Here is an 18,498-nt window from a genome sequence, read left to right as displayed (position 1 = left end):
CGTGAAGTCTAGCTGCGAGATTGCGATGTGAGACTGTGTCGAAGGCTGCAGAGAAGTCAAGTAGGATTAGGGCTGCGGTGTGCCCCTGGTCGAGTAGCATGTGGATGTCATCGGTGGTGGCGAGGAGGGCGGTCTCGGTGCTGTTTGCTGCGGAATCCAGACTGGGAGATGCCTAGGATTGAGTTATCTTCAATGAAGGCGGTCAGCTGAGTGTTTACGAGTCTCTCGTGACTTTGGCAGCGAAGGGGAGGAGAGAGATGGGCCGGTAGTTTTTCAGGTCCATCGGGTCAGCCATGGGCTTCTTGAGGAGGGGTTTCACCTCTGCCCTCTTCCAGTCGTCTGGGAAGATGCCGAGCTTCACGGGAGGCATTGATGGTCCGTCCTAGTTTGTGTGGATTTTGTTCTTGATGAACGTCCGCTTGGTGTCTCTTATCTGCTGGTGGTATTCCTTCAGGGCGTTCGGTAGCTGTTTAGGTCTTCCGTGGTTTTACGGATTTGCCAGGTTTTCTCGAGGCGTCTGCCTGAGTGCCTGGATTCTTGGAGTACGTTGGTGAATCAGGCGGCCTTTAGAGGGCGTTGTTTGCCGGGGTGGCAGAGGGGTGCAAGCTAGTTGGCGCAGCAGGAGATCCAACGGTGAAGTTCCTTGGCTGCGGAGTTGGCATCGGTCTTGGCGCAGGGAAGGATCTAGGAGGAGGGTGGTGTTAGGGTGCTCCTCTGTGAACTTGCTCCAGGTCCTGCGTGGCGGGTTTGGGTCCCATGGTGATGTTGAAGCTGAAATGGTCCGTCCAGAGGGGTTGTGAGGATGTTTGTTCCTCCTGCGAAGATGGGGTCGAGGGTGTGTCCTGCTCTGTGAGTTGTGGTGCTGACGAGCTGCTTCAGTCTGTTATATATAACAATATAATAGTTATTTTACAAGGCAAAGTACCACATTGTAAGTGTACTATTTAAATAGGGTGTGTAGTACTTACCTATGTGGTAAAAAATGCCTGCTAAATTTGATGTACCGAACACCTGGTATGACATTTGTGAATGGCTGTTGTAATTTTGTTTCTTGTTGATTTTCCAGACACAGATGTGATTTAATTGTTCATTTTAAACACTCGCTTGTAGTTCCTATGGGTATCAAATCTTTACTTGATCAATGAGAATGCCCATCTGTAGATTTCTTAGAATGTCTACTTTCCAAAAAGGTTTAGTTTTACAAGTCTTTCGTAAAAGTGGGGTTTTTGTAAGCCATAAGCTGCAGCAAACACCTCGCTTGTAAATTTTCAAAAGTATACTAAACTGTTTGCCATTTCGCAACAGAATTTGAGTGCCAAATGCATGATATGCTGCTGGATACAAGCTCCCTGCAATACTATGTAAATCTTAGACATTTTAATTAGCGCCACATTTTGTTTCAGTGGGACGGTGTGTTGCCTTTCTGTTGTGCTGCTTTCTTTCTGCTGACTCTTCAGTCCACCGCAGCCTATTGCCTCAGGCTGATTGTGTGGAAAGGGCACTCTATACTCTTCACTTCCGGGCTGCTCCTTCTCGAGTGCCATCTTGCGAGGTTGGCGGGCTAGTTCCTGGCCATCCTCACCTATTTCGTACACATGCCAGTGTAGACACGTGCTGGCGCGCCTAAGACAAGCCCGTCTGCGCCCGGACGGGGTCAGGGATGCTGCCAGTTCTAGTTCAGATTGCCCCAAAACCACCTTAGTAGGTTATTCTCATATGTAACGCTTGGCGCTCTGTCCCAGTGGGAGGAACATTATATATATATATATGAGAGCTGACTTTACCAATGGCAAATCTTTTAGCTGCCCCAGCTGTAATTGGAGGTTTAACCTACCGGTTCCCTTCTCAGTCCTTCTCTTTGGGAAACTCCAAAGAGAGGAAATTAAACCCACACTCTGTCCCCAAATCATCCGTGCATTACTTAATGCACGCTCGTTGTGCAAACACAAACCTGAAATTCATGTGCTTATTACCTCATGCTGCCTTGGCTGCCTTTTTGTTACGGAAACCTGGGGCTCGGAGGTCTCAGGCCCTTATTTAAAAGCCGCTATTCCTTCAGGCTATACTATATCTCTAGAAGATGGTCCTGGTCACAGAGGAGGCAACCTAGCGATTTTTTATAAGTACTCCTTTAATTGTACTCTTGAGGCAGTTACGCTGCATGGATCAGAAGCCACGGAGGGAAAAAATTTTAGATTGAAAAGTGCTGCTATTCCCGTTTTCACAGGGCTCTTAATTTCTCACCCTTCGGGCCCGCAAATTGACTTCCTCGAAGCTTGGCTCCAAGTGTTCAAGCCCTTTCTGGTACATCAGAAGTTTGTGGCACGCACTTGCCAATTTTAATTTTTACTTGGTAGTTCTATGCCACATGGACTCTTTATACTTATTAGAATCTATGCAGAATTTAGTTTTTTCTCAGGTGGTGAAAGCCCCTACTCATTTAGTGGGGCCCACTTCAGATGGTATCTTCTCAAATTCTCCCACCCTGACATTTAATGAAACCATCCTCCTTAGTTGGGTGGATCATTCAACGTGAGATGCCTCACACTGCCATCTATGGGGGTGGGACTGGGACTGTTTTAAACCTAAGAAAGTTCATGGTAAGAATTGGAGTAGAATTACATCAGGCAGCCTTGAACGGGTGCTCAACTCGGTTCATAGCCCTGCAAGTACCTTGCCTGCACTCTCGGCTGCAGGATTTCGAAACTGGCTATGTGCTGCCCTTGACATTGTTGCCCCCTGACAAGTGAGTGTTGTACTACATCCAAACCTTCTGCACCCTGGTTGGATTATCTAAAGTACACTGCGGCAAATTTGTCGGAGACAAGAACAGAAATGGCCACTGAATCGCAACCATGTGGATAAAACAAGAACTCTTTAGAGTTGTAAAAGAATTTGTCTCTACTACCCACTTCCAACCTTACTTATCCTTCACAAGATTTTTGCAATTGAGTGGTCACTTACTTCAGAGAGAATTCTAAAGATCTACTCTGAATTCTCTCCACCTGTTTAACCCAGTTTGTTTTATGGAATCATAGTCAATCTCCACTGGGCCCTCCAAGCTCTCTGCCTTCCCTCCTATTTCCAAGCAAAAGGAGCTTCTTATGAGCCTTTGATCATTGTCCTCGGTGGAGGTCCACCTACAATTCTGCAACTGGCACCTGATTGTGTTACCAAAACTTTACAGGTGTACTAAATCATTCCTTTGATTCTGGGGACTTTTCCTCAACCTTGGCAGGAGGGTACTGTAATCCCTCTTCAAAAAAAGCCTAACGTTGACCCTGATGATATGAAGAACTTTCGTCCTATCTCATTTCTGCCTACACCTTCCAGAATCCTAGAGAAATACCTTAAGCAGGAATTAGTGAAGCTCATTGAGACATGTGACATGCTGGACCCTTCACAAAATGGCTTCAGAAGTAGTCACAGCACAGAAACTGCACTGGTGGATGCTATGAAGAATATCAGGCTCCGGTGGATCAGGATGGGGTGGTTGTCTTTGCGCTGCTAGATTTGTCAGCAGTCTTTCACACGTTTCACCCGTGCGCCTGGTTCAATGCCTGCATCAGTCAGGTGTCAGATGGAAAGCCCTCAATCTCTGCCATTCCTTTCTCACCAACAGATTGCAGGTTGTCAGTTCTGAGGGCTTTAAAGCTAAGGCCTATAGCCTTCCCTGCGGGGTCCCTCAGGGGTCTTTATTGAGCCCCACTCTGTTAAATCGGTACGTCACTCAACTATATGCCGGCAACACAGAGATTATTGTATCCATCTCTGACTTGTCCTTAGTAGCTAACAAGTTTAATCTCTGCATGACCAAGATTAACATATGGATGAAAGGACATTTTCTTAAACTGAACACGGAAAAAACTGAGGTGCTGTTGTTTGGTACAAAAGAATCCATCTGGTCCTGTTGCTGGTGACCTGAGGAATTAGGCCCTTTACCTACACCTGTTAAAGTGGCCAACAATCTTGGAGGTTAATCGTATCACGAATACCTACTTTCACATAATCAGGAGTTTTTAGGAAGGTCTTTCCTTTTATTCCAAGTGAATTGTGTCACTCGGTGGCCACTGGTTTAGTCTCCTCCAGACTCGATTACTGCAATGCTCTCTATCTGAATATTGCCTCCTCACTTAACAAGCTACAAGTCGTGCAAAATGCGGCTGCGTGCCTTATTCTTAACACTACCAAACATGTGTCTGTCCGAGATGGCATTAGAGCACTGCATTGATTTCGTGTGAAGCACATTGTTTTTAAGGCTATTTGCCTAGTCTTCCTCTCCCTCCATCACAAAGGGTCCAAACATTTCTCCTCCCTTTTCAGCTGGTACACTCCAGGCAGGTCACTTAGCGCCTCCTCTTCTGCTATGAAAGTCTCCTTGTCCAGGTTCCGGAAAGCCTGATAGGGCGGTCTTTCCATCTCCGGGGCTGCTGCCAGGTTAAGGAATTCCCTGCCGGCACACATCACTAGACTTGAGTCCTTAGTCGCATTCAAAAAATCATTAAAAACATGTCTTTTCTCATCAAATGTTCTCAGGATTTTCTGTGCTTAGGAGCTCTGATTTTCGGGCATAGCGCTTAGATACCCTCATGTTTATTGTGCTTTATAAATTCATTTTTGATTTGATTTTCTTTTTTGCATTTTGTGTAATTATGCTTTATTTTTTTGTAAACTTTATGAAATGCTGCCTAATTGCACAAATTAAAATTACATGAATTTCACACATCCTAAAAGATGCTGATGCTAAGGAGCAACAACTGTATTTATCATTAGAACAATGTTTTGAATCTATTAAACAATGACTTCCCTAAGCATTCATAACATGATTTGTAATCAGCTATACTTTAATCTTATATTTATGGCCTAATATTCACATTAAGGGCACTATCACGATGTCCTTTGAACGAGCATCCGACCGACATTGTAGCGGGAATGGAACCGCCCAACTATCAGTCGACGGTTCCATGTGCAGTATTAGAATCATCCATTTTTCTATTGCAGCTTGTGCGGTGGCCGGAAAAGGGCCACAGCACAAGCTGCAATAGAAATAAAGGATGTTTTCAAATATTCCTGCACCATGTGGCAGGCACCATGCTGTGCCTGCCACATAATGCAGGGATGTTTAGGAGGACAGGCCCCATAGCGGATGGCCGGGGGGGAAGGGTCCCTTGCCCCCATGGTCACTTTCTGCCTGGCTTTTTCATGGAGGATGGACTGCCTTGAAAAGGCAGGCGTAAAGCGACATCGTAATACCAACAGCGTAGCCGAGGCTGGCTCCACTGTCCTTTTGGAATTACAATTCTGCCCGCCGCCCTGACAGGCTCTGTGAGTCTGTCTGAAGCAGAGCAGAATTCCCCCTCAGATTACCTTCCGACCTCCAGTCTTATAATAAGGTGGTCGGACTGAAACCTATGATGTAGGGCGAAAAGCATCAGACAAGCTGTCGGATGGCTTCCCGCTGACATCATAAAGGCCTAAGTGTTCAGAAGTAGCTCTGCTATTAATGTAATGACACATTTTCTGGTTACTCAGCCCCTCCACATTTCTTCTTTTTCTCTCTCATGACTTAACCTTTTTTCCTTTCTCATATAATATTATCAATTGGCCGTAAAAGTTATTGAAATATAAGCTTGTTGTAAGTTTGCTACTTACTCATTTATAATTTAAGTTACTATATTTGATACAATTTCTCAAAGAAATTGTATTAAGAATAATTTGTATTGTTATTCTTGATTCATAGTTTTAATTATTTATGTTTTAATGTAAGCAATTTTCTTTTTTTTAAGTGGAGATCATGATTTTTGCCTGCCCCAAGAAATGTTTCACATGAAATGTGTTATTCCATGCAATATTAAATGCAAGAGAGAAGTCGGACTTATGGTTTAACTGTTTCGCTATAAATAACACATATGTTAATTATGTTGTTTTGTTTAGCACAAGTGTAGTCCACGATATTCAGAAGACTTTGTACTGCAGCTTGAAACTGAATTGGTGCAAGCCCGATTGAAAGAAGCTGAGTCTCACTGTGCAATGAAAGAAATTCAGGATAAAATTCTGGACATGGAAAAGGTACAACTGCATTTAAAGCTATCAAAAAATTCAGATAACTAAAGAAAATCGTGTATTTTTTAAAGCTTTTTTATTTGCCTTTTTCTGTACTTTTTACATCAGTAACAAAAAGCAGAAACAGCACTGTTCATTACATAATCTCATCATCTCAGGTCCGTTCTCATTTCCCCATATTATAGTATGCTATACATGTGGACCTGCTTACATACTTAGGGCCTTGTTTAGATTTTAGCGGATGGGGTACTCCATCACAATTGTGACGATATCCTGACAGCTGAAATATATATCCCATAGGATATTATGGGATTTATATTTCGTTGAGAGGGATATCCATCCGCCGAAATCTAAATCAGGCCCTTAATTGCAAACCCGCCTCCCCCTCCCAAATAGACAACCAACACCACTGTATCCAAGCTCATGTCAACTTCTATTGAAACCTCCTAAAAATCAAATGTTGCAGCACAATCAATATCACCTAGAAAAGAACGACATTACCTTCCTTCTTGCTGCCCCAAATTCCCTAGCGCCTCCATCAAATGTCCCCATTTAGTCTGAAAGTTATCGTCAGTTTAAATGTTTCCGCTCCACTGTGCTGGTGAAGTGCTCCATCACCAACACGTCCCATAATCTTTGGTACTGCAGTGACAGCATGAGAGGGTTTGTTTCATACAGTACAAGCAAATGGTTATTTTGCCACGCCCAGACATTGTAAGATCACTTGCCAAACCCGTTGTCCCAAACAAATACACCCCGGACTCCGTATCACATCCTCTGGATCTTGAGGCAATGGATAGTTGAGGTTCCTCTGCACCACCTCCCAAGACCTCAGTGCAGAATGGCACAATCTTAGGATATTTCCAGCATATATGTAAAGTTGTACCTTGGGCATCGCACTCCCACCAGCAGTGAGGGATCCTCCCCGGATACAACTTAATCAATCTCACTGGGGTACAATTCCACCCATAAATCAATTTATGATGGAATTTATTGAGATTTTTTGTAAATTGTGTCTTAGCAGTGTCCCTTGCTGTTGTGATATTTCCTTATTTTTAAAAAAAAATTACAAAAATTTTTTAGATTTAAAAAAATGTAATCTATAGCTCTTTCCTCTGCCTACGAGATCATATTACCCCCTCTTGCAGTGTAAGTAGTACTGTATGTTTGTTGGTCCCCCGGATTCTTTCTGTTTGTTGACACCCTTTCAAAAAAACTTTCTTACTTATTTTCTCAGTGCAGCACCCTGTGGCGAATCTGCGCATGTTGGACACAGTCTCACTCAGTTATGTTAAAATCCATATTGCATTGACCGAAGGAGCAGATGTTCTCTTTAAAATCGTGTTTTTAGTGAAATTATTTCAGAACATAGCTGCTATTCTTTCTTTAAAACAATATTAAGTGGTACTTGACATTTTTCTGCAAAGTAGATTCAATCAATCAATCAATCAGAGCATCTATATAGCGCACTACTCACCCGGAGGGTCTCAAGGCGCTGGTGGAGGGGGGGTCCGCTACTGCTCGAACAGCCAGGTCTTGAGCTGCTTCCTGAAGGCAAGGTGGTCCTGGGTCAGGCGGAGGTGGGTCGGGAGGGAGTTCCAAGTCTTGGCGGCCAGGTAGGAGAAGGACCTTCCTCCTGTGGTGGCTCTTCGGATGCGGGGGACGGCGGCGAGGGCGTGGCCGGTCGATCGCAGTTGGCGTGTGGGGGCGTAGAAGTTGAGGCGGCTGTTGAGGTATCCTGGGCCTTGGTTGTGTAGGGCTTTGTGTGCGTGGGTGAGGAGACGGAAGGTGATTCTCTTCTTGACCGGGAGCCAGTGCAGATCTCTCAGGTGTCCGGAGATGTGGCTGCGACGGGGGATGTCCAGGATGAGTCGTGCTGAGGCGTTCTGAATCCGCTGGAGTCTCTTCTGGAGTTTGGCGGTGGTTCCGGCGTAGAGGGAGTTGCCGTAGTCCAGACAGCTGGTGACGAGGGCCTGGGTGACCGTCTTCCTGGTCTCGGTGGGGATCCACCGGAAGATCTTACGTAGCATGCGCAGGATGTTGAAACACGACGAGGAGACGGCGTTGACTTGTCTGGTCATGGAGAGAGAGGAGTCCAGGATGATGCCCAGGTTGCGTGCGTGGTCTGTTGGTTTGGGTGCGCTGCCCAGGGCGGGGGGCCACCAGGAGTCGTCCCAGGCGGAGGGTGAAGATCCCAGGATGAGGACTTCCGTCTTGTCCGAGTTCAGTTTCAGGCGGCTGTTCATCATCCACTTGGCTACGTCTGTCATCCCTTCGTGTAGGTTGGTTCTGGCGGGGTCGTTGGTGAGGGAGAGGATCAGCTGGGTGTCGTCGGCGTAGGAGACGATGTTGAGGTTGTGTTGGCGTGCGATGGCTGCGAGGGGGCTCATATAGACGTTGAAGAGGGTTGGGCTGAGCGAGGAGCCTTGAAGAACGCCGCAGATGACTTCGGTGGCTTCTGATCTGAACGGGGGGAGGCGGACTCTCTGTGTCCTTCCGGCGAGGAACGAGATGATCCATTCCAGTGCCTTCTCCTGGATTCCGACGCTGCTGAGGAGCTGCACTAGGGTACGGTGGCAGACAGTGTCGAAGGCCGCGGAGAGGTCTAGGAGGATGAGGGCCGCTGTTTCTCCTTTGTCGAGGAGGGCTCGGATGTCATCGGTGGCTGCGATCAGGGCGGTCTCGGTGCTGTGGTTGGCCCGGAAGCCAGACTGTGAGAGGTCGAGGGATCCATTCGTCTCGAGGAAGGCGGCCAACTGCTTGTTGACGGTCTTCTCCATGACTTTTGCAGGAAACGGGAGCAGCGAGATGGGGCGGTAGTTCTTGAGGTCGGTGGGGTCGGCTGATGGCTTCTTTAGTAGAGCGCTGAGTTCGGCGTGCTTCCAGCTCTCCGGGTGTTGAAGGAGGTGTTGATGATGTCCCGCAGGTGGGGTGCGATGACAACGTCGGCCTTGTTGAAGATGTGGTGAGGGCAGGGGTCGGTCGGAGATCCGGAGTGGATAGAGTTCATCGTGCGGATGGTGTCTTCGGTGCTGATCGGGGTCCAGGCGCGGAGGGTGGTGGTGGGGGGCGGTGGTTCAGTCGTGGCGTGCGTCGGTTGAGTGCTGAAGCTGTTGTGTATGTCCGCGATCTTGTTGTGGAAGTAGGAGGCGAGGGAGTTGCAGAGGTCTTGTGAAGGGGTGATGTTGTTGTTGCCGGCGTTGGGGTTGGAGAGCTCTTTAACGATGTTGAAGAGTTCCTTACTGTTATGTGGGCGTTGTTGTCCAGTCGTTCCTTGAATGCAGTTTTCTTGGTGGCGTGGATCAGTTGGTGGTGTTTTCAGGTGGCGAACTTGAGGGCAGTCATGTTGTTCGGTGTTGGGTCTCTTCGCCAGGCTTTCTCTAGGGCTCGGCAGTTCTTCTTGTAGCTCTTGAGTTTGTCGGTGAACGATGGGGCTTTCTTGCTGCCGGGTCTGCTAGTCGGGGTCTTCAGAGGGGCGAGGTCGTCTGCGCAGTTGCTGATCCACTTCGCGAGGTTGGAGGCCGCCTGGCTTGGGTTCGTTACGCTGGTGGGAGGGTTCATGCTCAGGGAAGTTGCGAGCTGGTCGGCTGTGATCTTGTTCCAACTTCTGCGTGCGACCTGTTGCTGGTGGTCGTGGATCGTGGTCCTTCTGAAGCTGAAGTGGACGCAGCTGTGGTCCGTCCAGTGGAGTCCGGAGGCGTGACTGAAGGCGATGTCCTTGCTGGATGAGAACACGGGGTCGAGTGTGTGTCCGGCGTAGTGGGTGGGGGTGGTCACCAGCTGCTTGAGACCGAGGTTGTCCAGCAGGGTGGTGGTGTTGTGGTCGTTGTTATTCTCCAGGTGGAAATTGAGGTCCCCGAGGAGGATGTAGTCTGAGGCGCTGAGGGCGTGCGGGCTGATGAAGTCGGCGATGTCTTCGCTGAATTGTGTGCGTGGTCCCGGGGGTCTGTAGATGAGGGTGCCTCTGAGGGTGGTCTTGGGGTTGATGTGAATCTGAAAGTGCAGGTGTTCGGCGGGTGGGAGGGTGTCGTCGGTGTTGGTCGTGATGTGGATGGTATTCTTGTGTACGATGGCGATGCCTCCTCCAGTCTGGTTGACGTGGTCCCTCCGGGTGATCTTGTATCCGTCCGGGATGGCGATGTCGGGCGCTGAGGAGGCGTTCATCCAGGTTTCCGTGAGGAAGGCGACGTCTGGGGCTGTGGTGTCGAGCAGGTTCCAGAGCTCGACGGCGTGTCTGTGGACGGAGCGGGTGTTGAGCAGGATGCACTTGAGGTGGTTGCTGCTGGTGCTCGGCTTGGTCGGTGCTGGTGTAGTGCTGGTCCGGATGCAGGTGAACTTGCAGGAGTGGCAGCAGAAGGGTCCGTGGGTGCGTCTCGGGGTGGCTCGATAGCAGCCCGGGATTCGACCGGCGTTGAGTGCGTGGAGTTCGGTGCCGTCGTAGGTCCGGCGGGTGGGCTGGTGTCTCCGGGGGTCCGGGCGCTGGGCGCGGTCCAGGCGCGGATGGGCTTACCTTTGGCGAGCCTTCGGCGCACAATCGGTGCGCCCGCTGCGCGTCAACGCTGTGCGTGCGCACGGTCGCCATTTATGGCGAAGTGCAGGGAGGGAGGAGCAGCTGGGAGTCGGGAGCGGGGAGGGTACAGAAGAAAAGGGGGCGTGGCAGCGAGCACGGCGGCGGGAAGCGGGGAGCGGGGCGGGGGGCACAGGGGTCAGCGGGAGACGGCAGAGGGAAAATACAAACAGGGGAACCAGGTGAAAAACACAGTAAGCGAGGCTGGAGACAGACAAACAAATGTCAGTTCACAAAGGGGGAATAAAACACTTAAAAGCAAGGATGGAGAGAAAAATGGGAAGGAGTTAGCACAAGGGGAGAGAACAACGCACAATTGCACGAGAGCCCGCTAGAGCAGCGGGGGGCGGGGTCTTCGAGGGCGGCTCAGCGAGGCTGAGTGCAGCAGCGGGGCAGGAAGGCACATGCAGCAGCTGGTGGCCGTGCGGCGCGGGCGTGTCCTGAGCACAGGTCACCCCCGATTGACATACAATTGAACTATTTCATTTATGTTTTTTGTCCAATCATTTTTCATTATAGAAATGTTTATAACATGTATTTTAGTTGCTTAAGAATTATTTTTCGTAATCACTTTACCTTTTGGTTCTAACTAAGCACCTGTAATCGAAGCACTCATTTTTCTCAGATTCTATTGAGTTAAGAGGTTTGAGGAATATTCCGGAGTTCCTTTCTTGTGATATTTCAACAACTTTCTTGTTAACTTGATTTTTTATTCTAAAACTCAACTAACTACATACATAAATGTGAACCATGTAGTACAATTCTCTAAGGATTTTTAGTACCTCACTTTTAAAATTAAACCACAGCCCTATGACACATTGTGAGTTCAAGGCAGAATAATTTTCACTAGTGCAGGATTTGAATAAAGTTTGGCCCTTTCATATCAACAGTCCTCTATTAATTTATATCTAAGAGCCTCCCCATCTTTTCACACAAAATAGTGGGCCAATGTTTTCTGCTGGTGAAATAAGAAAATATTTTGCCTTAGCAACCTCCAACATACAATGCAAGAAAGCATAGCAAAACACATTTTTGATGGATACTTTTGATCTCCCCCTAGTGACCGGATCAGGACACTTTTCCAGCAGTTGCTCCTGCATATCAATGTCAAACCCTTTAGCAACCTCACGTCGCCTCCGGAAAAGAAGGCGAAGCGCTGTAATTTAGGTATCACACCGGAGGTCTTTATTCTCCCTTTCATGTTGATCTGGAGCTCTGCTCCTGAATATTTGTTGATGTTTTATTGCCCTCCAAATTCATTTTGCTGGCAGTGTGCTAGGACTGTCTCCTATAAAATCTATAGGCTTCAAGTTGTGCTTTGCCTGTAGGAAGCAGATATCACTCATATACCCACATGACATCCGTCCTTTGAGTCGAAGACAAAGGATCACTGATGCTTCTGAAGGTCACCAGGGGCCGGGTAACCAACCTTTACGCTGCAAAACATGAGGAACAGGCTGCTCATCTTCCGAATCATGGGCCCCGTTCCCAGACAAGTCTGGGTCTTGTCAAAAGTCCAATTTCAGCCGAAAAGTAAGAAGTTCATCCTGGGTGTCCATACCCCTTGGTTCACACACTTTGCACTCAAAGACCTCAACTATACACTAATCATCTCATTCTGACCCCATTCTGCAGTTTGAGGAGGCTCTGTAGCAGATAGATTCCTTCATGGCGGCAATGCGGCAGATCATCTTGATTATTCCGAGTCCCCCTGGAGCACCTTCGGGCCCCAGGGATCCATTGGGGTCCCCAGTCAGACTTCTGCCTCGGAGCCTTCTCTGGTGCTAACTGACTCTGTTAAGTCTCTGCTGCCAGCATCAGGCCATGCCTCCGCGTATTTCTTGAAGGCCACAGCAGTCCCAATTGGCCAACCTTGGTGCCGGTCTTGATCTGGAGCCCAGCTCAGCTAGATCTCAGCTGATGTCTCGCTATGAGATTACTAACTGACTCCTGTAGGGAAAGTTTACATTGCAGTGCCTCTGCGTATGCACTGGCGCCTTCAGCATCTAGGCTTTGTTTGACTGAGACTCAGATGTACAAAATTGTTACGATGACTCAAGTGGTGGGGATGATGAGGAATGTATTGACTATTTCCCGTTCCTCACTAAACTGATGGCCAACTTTTTCTGGACCTCCAGAGTTCAAGTGGTTTTGATATCTTGCTAGAAATGGAATTGGACTTCCTATTTGGGCAGTCAGCCAGAAGAGTGCCCTTTTGTCTGTGGTGGTTCTAATGACAGTGGAGGTTTTGGAACTACAACTGCCTACTGTGGAAATCAGACCTAATTTTCTAGCTTAAATTTTGCAGTCTCTCCCTTCATCTTTAAAACCTTTACAGCCTTTCAGTGCTGGTATGACAGAACCTTGGCTGTGATCTGAACAAAGCCCTGCTCAGCAGCAGAGGTAAGTACAGGTGTTGCACAGCAAAGTGAATCCGAATGACTTTATCTCTGCTTCACCTGATAGAGAATCTAAATGCATTGACGTACTTGACAAGAAGGTGTTCTCTTTCAACTTGGCTTTTGCATTTTGAATACAATTTGCCTGCTAGACCAAAATATTCCTATACTCCTGCCCACTTGGACATGGTGAGCATCATCTTGCCAGCCTTCCTCGAGAATTTTAAAATACTTTTGCCTAGATGATCGAAGATGGACAGAATGCAGTAAGGTACATGTTGTGGGCTGGATTGGACATCATAGTGGTTCTGTTGTGAATGGAGCAATTTCTTTGCTTTAATGTACTTAAAACAAATGATGTATTAACATGGACCTTCACAGGATTTTGGTGTTGGACATCTGGCAAGAAACCGGGACATCAGTTCGGACATGCTCAGTAGACGCCTTTTAGCCGATTGTCAATGGAATCTGCACCCACATGTCGTTCATGACATTTTCGCCCAGTAGGGCCCAGTTAGTTCCTTTCACTACAGCTGAGAATGCAGACTGTCTAACTTTTTGCACTGTAGAGTTTCTGTCTCAAGGCTTTCTAGGAAACGTTTTCCACCTTCCAAGAGCTCTGTTCTCCTCGAATGTAATGACTTCTGTCACTTCTTCCCTGAGTCCTGAAGATGGTCGGGGGAGAACATCCTGATAAGCCAGACTTGGCACAGAGAGTGTGACATTCTGAGTCTGTTGAGCCTGAGCGTTTGCCCTATGCTCGTTCTACCTCTTTGAGCTGGCTTGCTGTCCCAGCAAGAGGGCAGGATTCTTCATCTGAATCTCCACACCCTGCACTTGAATGAGTTAAGATTGAGTGGAAGCGGTTTAGTGGTTGAGGCTTGCCCTTAGTGATGGTGGATGTCATCTTGGCAGCATTCCGTCTGTCTACGAAATCGATTTACTCTGGGTGTCGGGCAACGTTTATAGCCTGGTGCAGTGCCCTTTGGGTTGATTTTTTGCCCTCCAAACTTCATTCTATACTGCTTTGTTCTTTCTTTGGATCAGCAAGGCCTTCACTGGCCATTGTTAAGTTATTTGTCTCCGTCTTATGATGTTTACCAGATCAGCCCCATCCACTTTTAAAGCCACAAGTTATGCATTTTTTTTAAAAGGCATGTATGTATGTGTATATATATATATATATATATATATATATATATATATATATATATATATTCATTCAACAACAGGTTGCCTGTAGAAGGGAGCCCACAAAGGTTCGTTTTCGTTCGCCTCACTTTTAATGAAAGAAAACATCACAGGACAGCAGCAGTGCCTCGCTGGAATAAATCGTCTTTTCCGACGCGTTTCATGCTAAACAGCACTTCCTCAGGGGCAGACGACCTGGTGCTGGGTCGTGGATACGACAGAGTTCTGTATCTACTTTTAAATGATTAATGTTCCCGCCCTTCTGGGCGTGGTTACCCAAGTGGTTTGTGGTAGTTGTAGTACAGGTGGTTTCTCCAGTGAGCCATCGTATGCCAAACTCCAGAATTTTAACAGTAAATACCCAAGTGGGTTGCGGTAAACATCTCCAGCTCTCCGCAATGTTCGTGACTTCTTTCATTAGGCTGAGCCTTTCCCAAAGTTGTAGCGTAGCTTGACGCTGCAACGGTGCTTCCCCGCGACCCAGGCGGAGCCGCAAAACATTCAACAACAGGTTGCCTGCAGAAGGGAGCCCACAAAGGTTCGTTTTCGTTCGCCTCACTTTTAATGAAAGAAAACATCACAGGACAGCAGCAGTGCCTCGCTGGAATAAATCGTCTTTTCCGACGTGTTTCATGCTAAACAGCACTTCCTCAGGGGCAGACGACCTGGTGCTGGGTTGTGGTTACGACAGAGTTCTGTATCTACTTTTAAATGATTAATGTTCCCGCCCTTCTGGGCGTGGTTACCCAAGTGGTTTGTGGTAGTTGTAGTACAGGTGGTTCCTCCAGTGAGCCATCGTATGCCAAACTCCAGAATTTTAACAGTAAATGCCCAAGTGGGTTGCGGTAAACATCTCCAGCTCTCCGCAATGTTCGTGACTTCTTCCATTAGGCTGAGCCTTTCCCAAAGTTGTAGCGTAGCTTGACGCCTCAACGGGGCTGCATAGACATGCAACAGTGCTTCCCCGCGACCCAGGCGGAGCCGCAAAACATTCAACAACAGGTTGCCTGTAGAAGGGAGCCCACAAAGGTTCGTTTTCGTTCGCCTCACTTTTAATGAAAGAAAACATCACAGGACAGCAGCAGTGCCTCGCTGGAACAAATCGTCTTTTCCGACGCGTTTCATGCTAAACAGCACTTCCTCAGGGGCAGACGACCTGGTGCTGGGTTGTGGATACGACAGAGTTCTGTATCTACTTTTAAATGATTAATGTTCCCGCCCTTCTGGGCGTGGTTACCCAAGTGGTTTGTGGTAGTTGTAGTACAGGTGGTTTCTCCAGTGAGCCATCGTATGCCAAACTCCAGAATTTTAACAGTAAATACCCAAGTGGGTTGCGGTAAATATCTCCAGCTCTCCGCAATGTTCGTGACTTCTTCCATTAGGCTGAGCCTTTCCCAAAGTTGTAGCGTAGCTTGACGCCTCAACGGGGCTGCATAGACATGCAACGGTGCTTCCCCGCGACCCAGGCGGAGCCGCAAAACATTCAACAACAGGTTGCCTGTAGAAGGGAGCCCACAAAGGTTCGTTTTCGTTCGCCTCACTTTTAATGAAAGAAAACATCACAGGACAGCAGCAGTGCCTCGCTGGAATAAATCGTCTTTTCCGACGCGTTTCATGCTAAACAGCACTTCCTCAGGGGCAGACGACCTGGTGCTGGGTTGTGGATACAACAGAGTTCTATATCTACTTTTAAATGATTAATGTTCCCGCCCTTCTGGGCGTGGTTACCCAAGTGGTTTGTGGTAGTTGTAGTACAGGTGGTTTCTCCAGTGAGCCATCGTATGCCAAACTCCAGAATTTTAACAGTAAATACCCAAGTGGGTTGCGGTAAACATCTCCAGCTCTCCGCAATGTTCGTGACTTCTTCCATTAGGCTGAGCCTTTCCCAAAGTTGTAGCGTAGCTTGACGCCTCAACGGGGCTGCATAGACATGCAACGGTGCTTCCCCGCGACCCAGGCGGAGCCGCAAAACATTCAACAACAGGTTGCCTGTAGAAGGGAGCCCACAAAGGTTCGTTTTCGTTCGCCTCACTTTTAATGAAAGAAAACATCACAGGACAGCAGCAGTGCCTCGCTGGAATAAATCGTCTTTTCCGACGCGTTTCATGCTAAACAGCACTTCCTCAGGGGCAGACGACCTGGTGCTGGGTTGTGGATACGACAGAGTTCTGTATCTACTTTTAAATGATTAATGTTCCCGCCCTTCTGGGCGTGGTTACCCAAGTGGTTTGTGGTAGTTGTAGTACAGGTGGTTTCTCCAGTGAGCCATCGTATGCCAAACTCCAGAATTTTAACAGTAAATACCCAAGTGGGTTGCGGTAAACATCTCCAGCTCTCCGCAATGTTCGTGACTTCTTCCATTAGGCTGAGCCTTTCCCAAAGTTGTAGCGTAGCTTGACGCCTCAACGGGGCTGCATAGACATGCAACGGTGCTTCCCCGCGACCCAAGCGGAGCCGCAAAACATTCAACAACAGGTTGCCTGTAGAAGGGAGCCCACCAAGGTTCGTTTTCGTTCGCCTCACTTTTAATGAAAGAAAACATCACAGGACAGCAGCAGTGCCTCGCTGGAATAAATCGTCTTTTCCGACGCGTTTCATGCTAAACAGCACTTCCTCAGGGGCAGACGACCTGGTGCTGGGTTGTGGATACGACAGAGTTCTGTATAAATATATAATTTTTGGGTTTTTTTGACGAAGCCGAAAGGTGAAACGCGTCTGTTGAACGGGGCAGGGGGTCTGCCAATAAACGAACTTTGAAATACGACCGGAGTGCTGTCTGATTTCGATGGAGGTATACGGAATTGTTGTGAGAATATATATATATATATATATATATATATATATATATATATATATATATATATATATATACACACACGTTTTTCTCCTCTCGCAGCCTTATTTTCTACTGCCCAAGGAGTACGGCCGATATATATATATATATATATTTTCCACGAGCGATCCTGTCGCAGAGGGAACAGCTTGGCAAGTTGGTGCTAGGTTCGGGACCAGGACCGGATCCCGTGAATAATTTTTCACGAAAAGAAGACCAGCACTCCTGCACTTTGGAATAAAAGTTTTATGTTTTATTTAGACACTGTGCAAGCCTACGCGTTTCGAACCAGATGGTTCCTTTTCACGGCAGTGAAAAGGAACCATCTGGTTCGAAACGCGTAGGCTTGCACAGTGTCTAAATAAAACATAAAACTTTTATTCCAAAGTGCAGGAGTGCTGGTCTTCTTTTCGTGAAAAATTATTCACGGGATCCGGTCCTGGTCCCGAACCTAGCACCAACTTGCCAAGCTGTTCCCTCTGCGACAGGATCGCTCGTGGAAAATATATATATATATATATATATATCCTTCTGCTACTTATCTAATGCTTCCTGCAGCAGGACTTTAGATTGGTTCTAACTTTATTAATGTGCACTCTTTCAAGCCTATGTGCACCTGTTCCTGTAGACTTCGTAACCTTAATGTCTTTCTCACTGCAATTACGTCCACACACCTAGTCATGTACTCTCAGTACCACCACCATATACTACCTAGTGTCTAGACACATTAGTGCTTTGACCAGTGCATTCTTTCTGCCAAACGTGGTGTCGCCCTTCCATGTGGAGAAGTCTATTAAGATGCCTGCTTTTTTTCTCTCCGCCACGTGTGGTATGTCTCTGTAAAGTGAGCTGATACCTAATTGGCCTGGTTTGTGCTATATAAAACTGAAAATCAATAAGGCCTTTACGATTATGTGCTGATTGCAAAATTGACATCCAGTTGACTGACTAATGCCGGTGCAGTTGAAAGGGTATGTTGTTAAATGGGTTAAAAAATATGGTGCTGCAAAGGCAGAAAAACTGTGGAATGTCTTTTAGGTGTGATGACTGTGCGCTATGTAGTTAAGAAAAAAGCTAACTATTGAGAGGAGGCCAAGATAGTCTTGAAATAGATTCATTCTGATTGAGACTGCTGGGCACTGATTCCTCACCTACTAAATATTCCTCAGGCATCAGAATAGTTGGATGAACTTTTCAGCGGTTCCTCTGCACACACCCTGCATTGCCTTTTCAGGATGGATTCTGATCAGTATTACGATGCTGGTGATGGGATTGGCCAACCCTATCACAACTGGTATGAGGACCTACAGGAGGCCAGTACCTTTATACCTCCTCTGACTCAGGACTCCTCTCACCCCCTGGTCCTGCCACTGTGGACAGTTTTTCTTACGCCATACATTTTAATCTCAGCATTGCTCTCCTGAAAGCTTGGCGGTGCAGGCGTC

At 47.4% G+C, this 18,498-nt stretch overlaps 1 protein-coding gene across 5 annotated transcripts in view; it reads left to right on the top strand.

The window, feature by feature from the left end:
* The window catches only part of EVI5 (ecotropic viral integration site 5), a 936,315-nt gene that overhangs the window by 544,233 nt on the left and 373,584 nt on the right, over nucleotides 1-18,498 (top strand). For all 5 annotated transcript variants that reach the window (XM_078646330.1, XM_078646331.1, XM_078646332.1 and 2 more), the window contains one exon: nucleotides 5,935-6,069. In XM_078646330.1, the coding sequence (XP_078502456.1) occupies nucleotides 5,935-6,069 (135 nt within the window). The remainder of the gene's footprint in view (nucleotides 1-5,934; nucleotides 6,070-18,498) is intronic.

This window comes from Lissotriton helveticus, chromosome 1_1, assembly GCF_964261635.1.
Source record: "Lissotriton helveticus chromosome 1_1, aLisHel1.1, whole genome shotgun sequence".
Lineage (NCBI taxonomy): Eukaryota > Metazoa > Chordata > Amphibia > Caudata > Salamandridae > Lissotriton > Lissotriton helveticus.
Note: the sequence above shows the minus strand (reverse complement) of the source record. Positions and strands in the feature narration are given on the sequence as shown.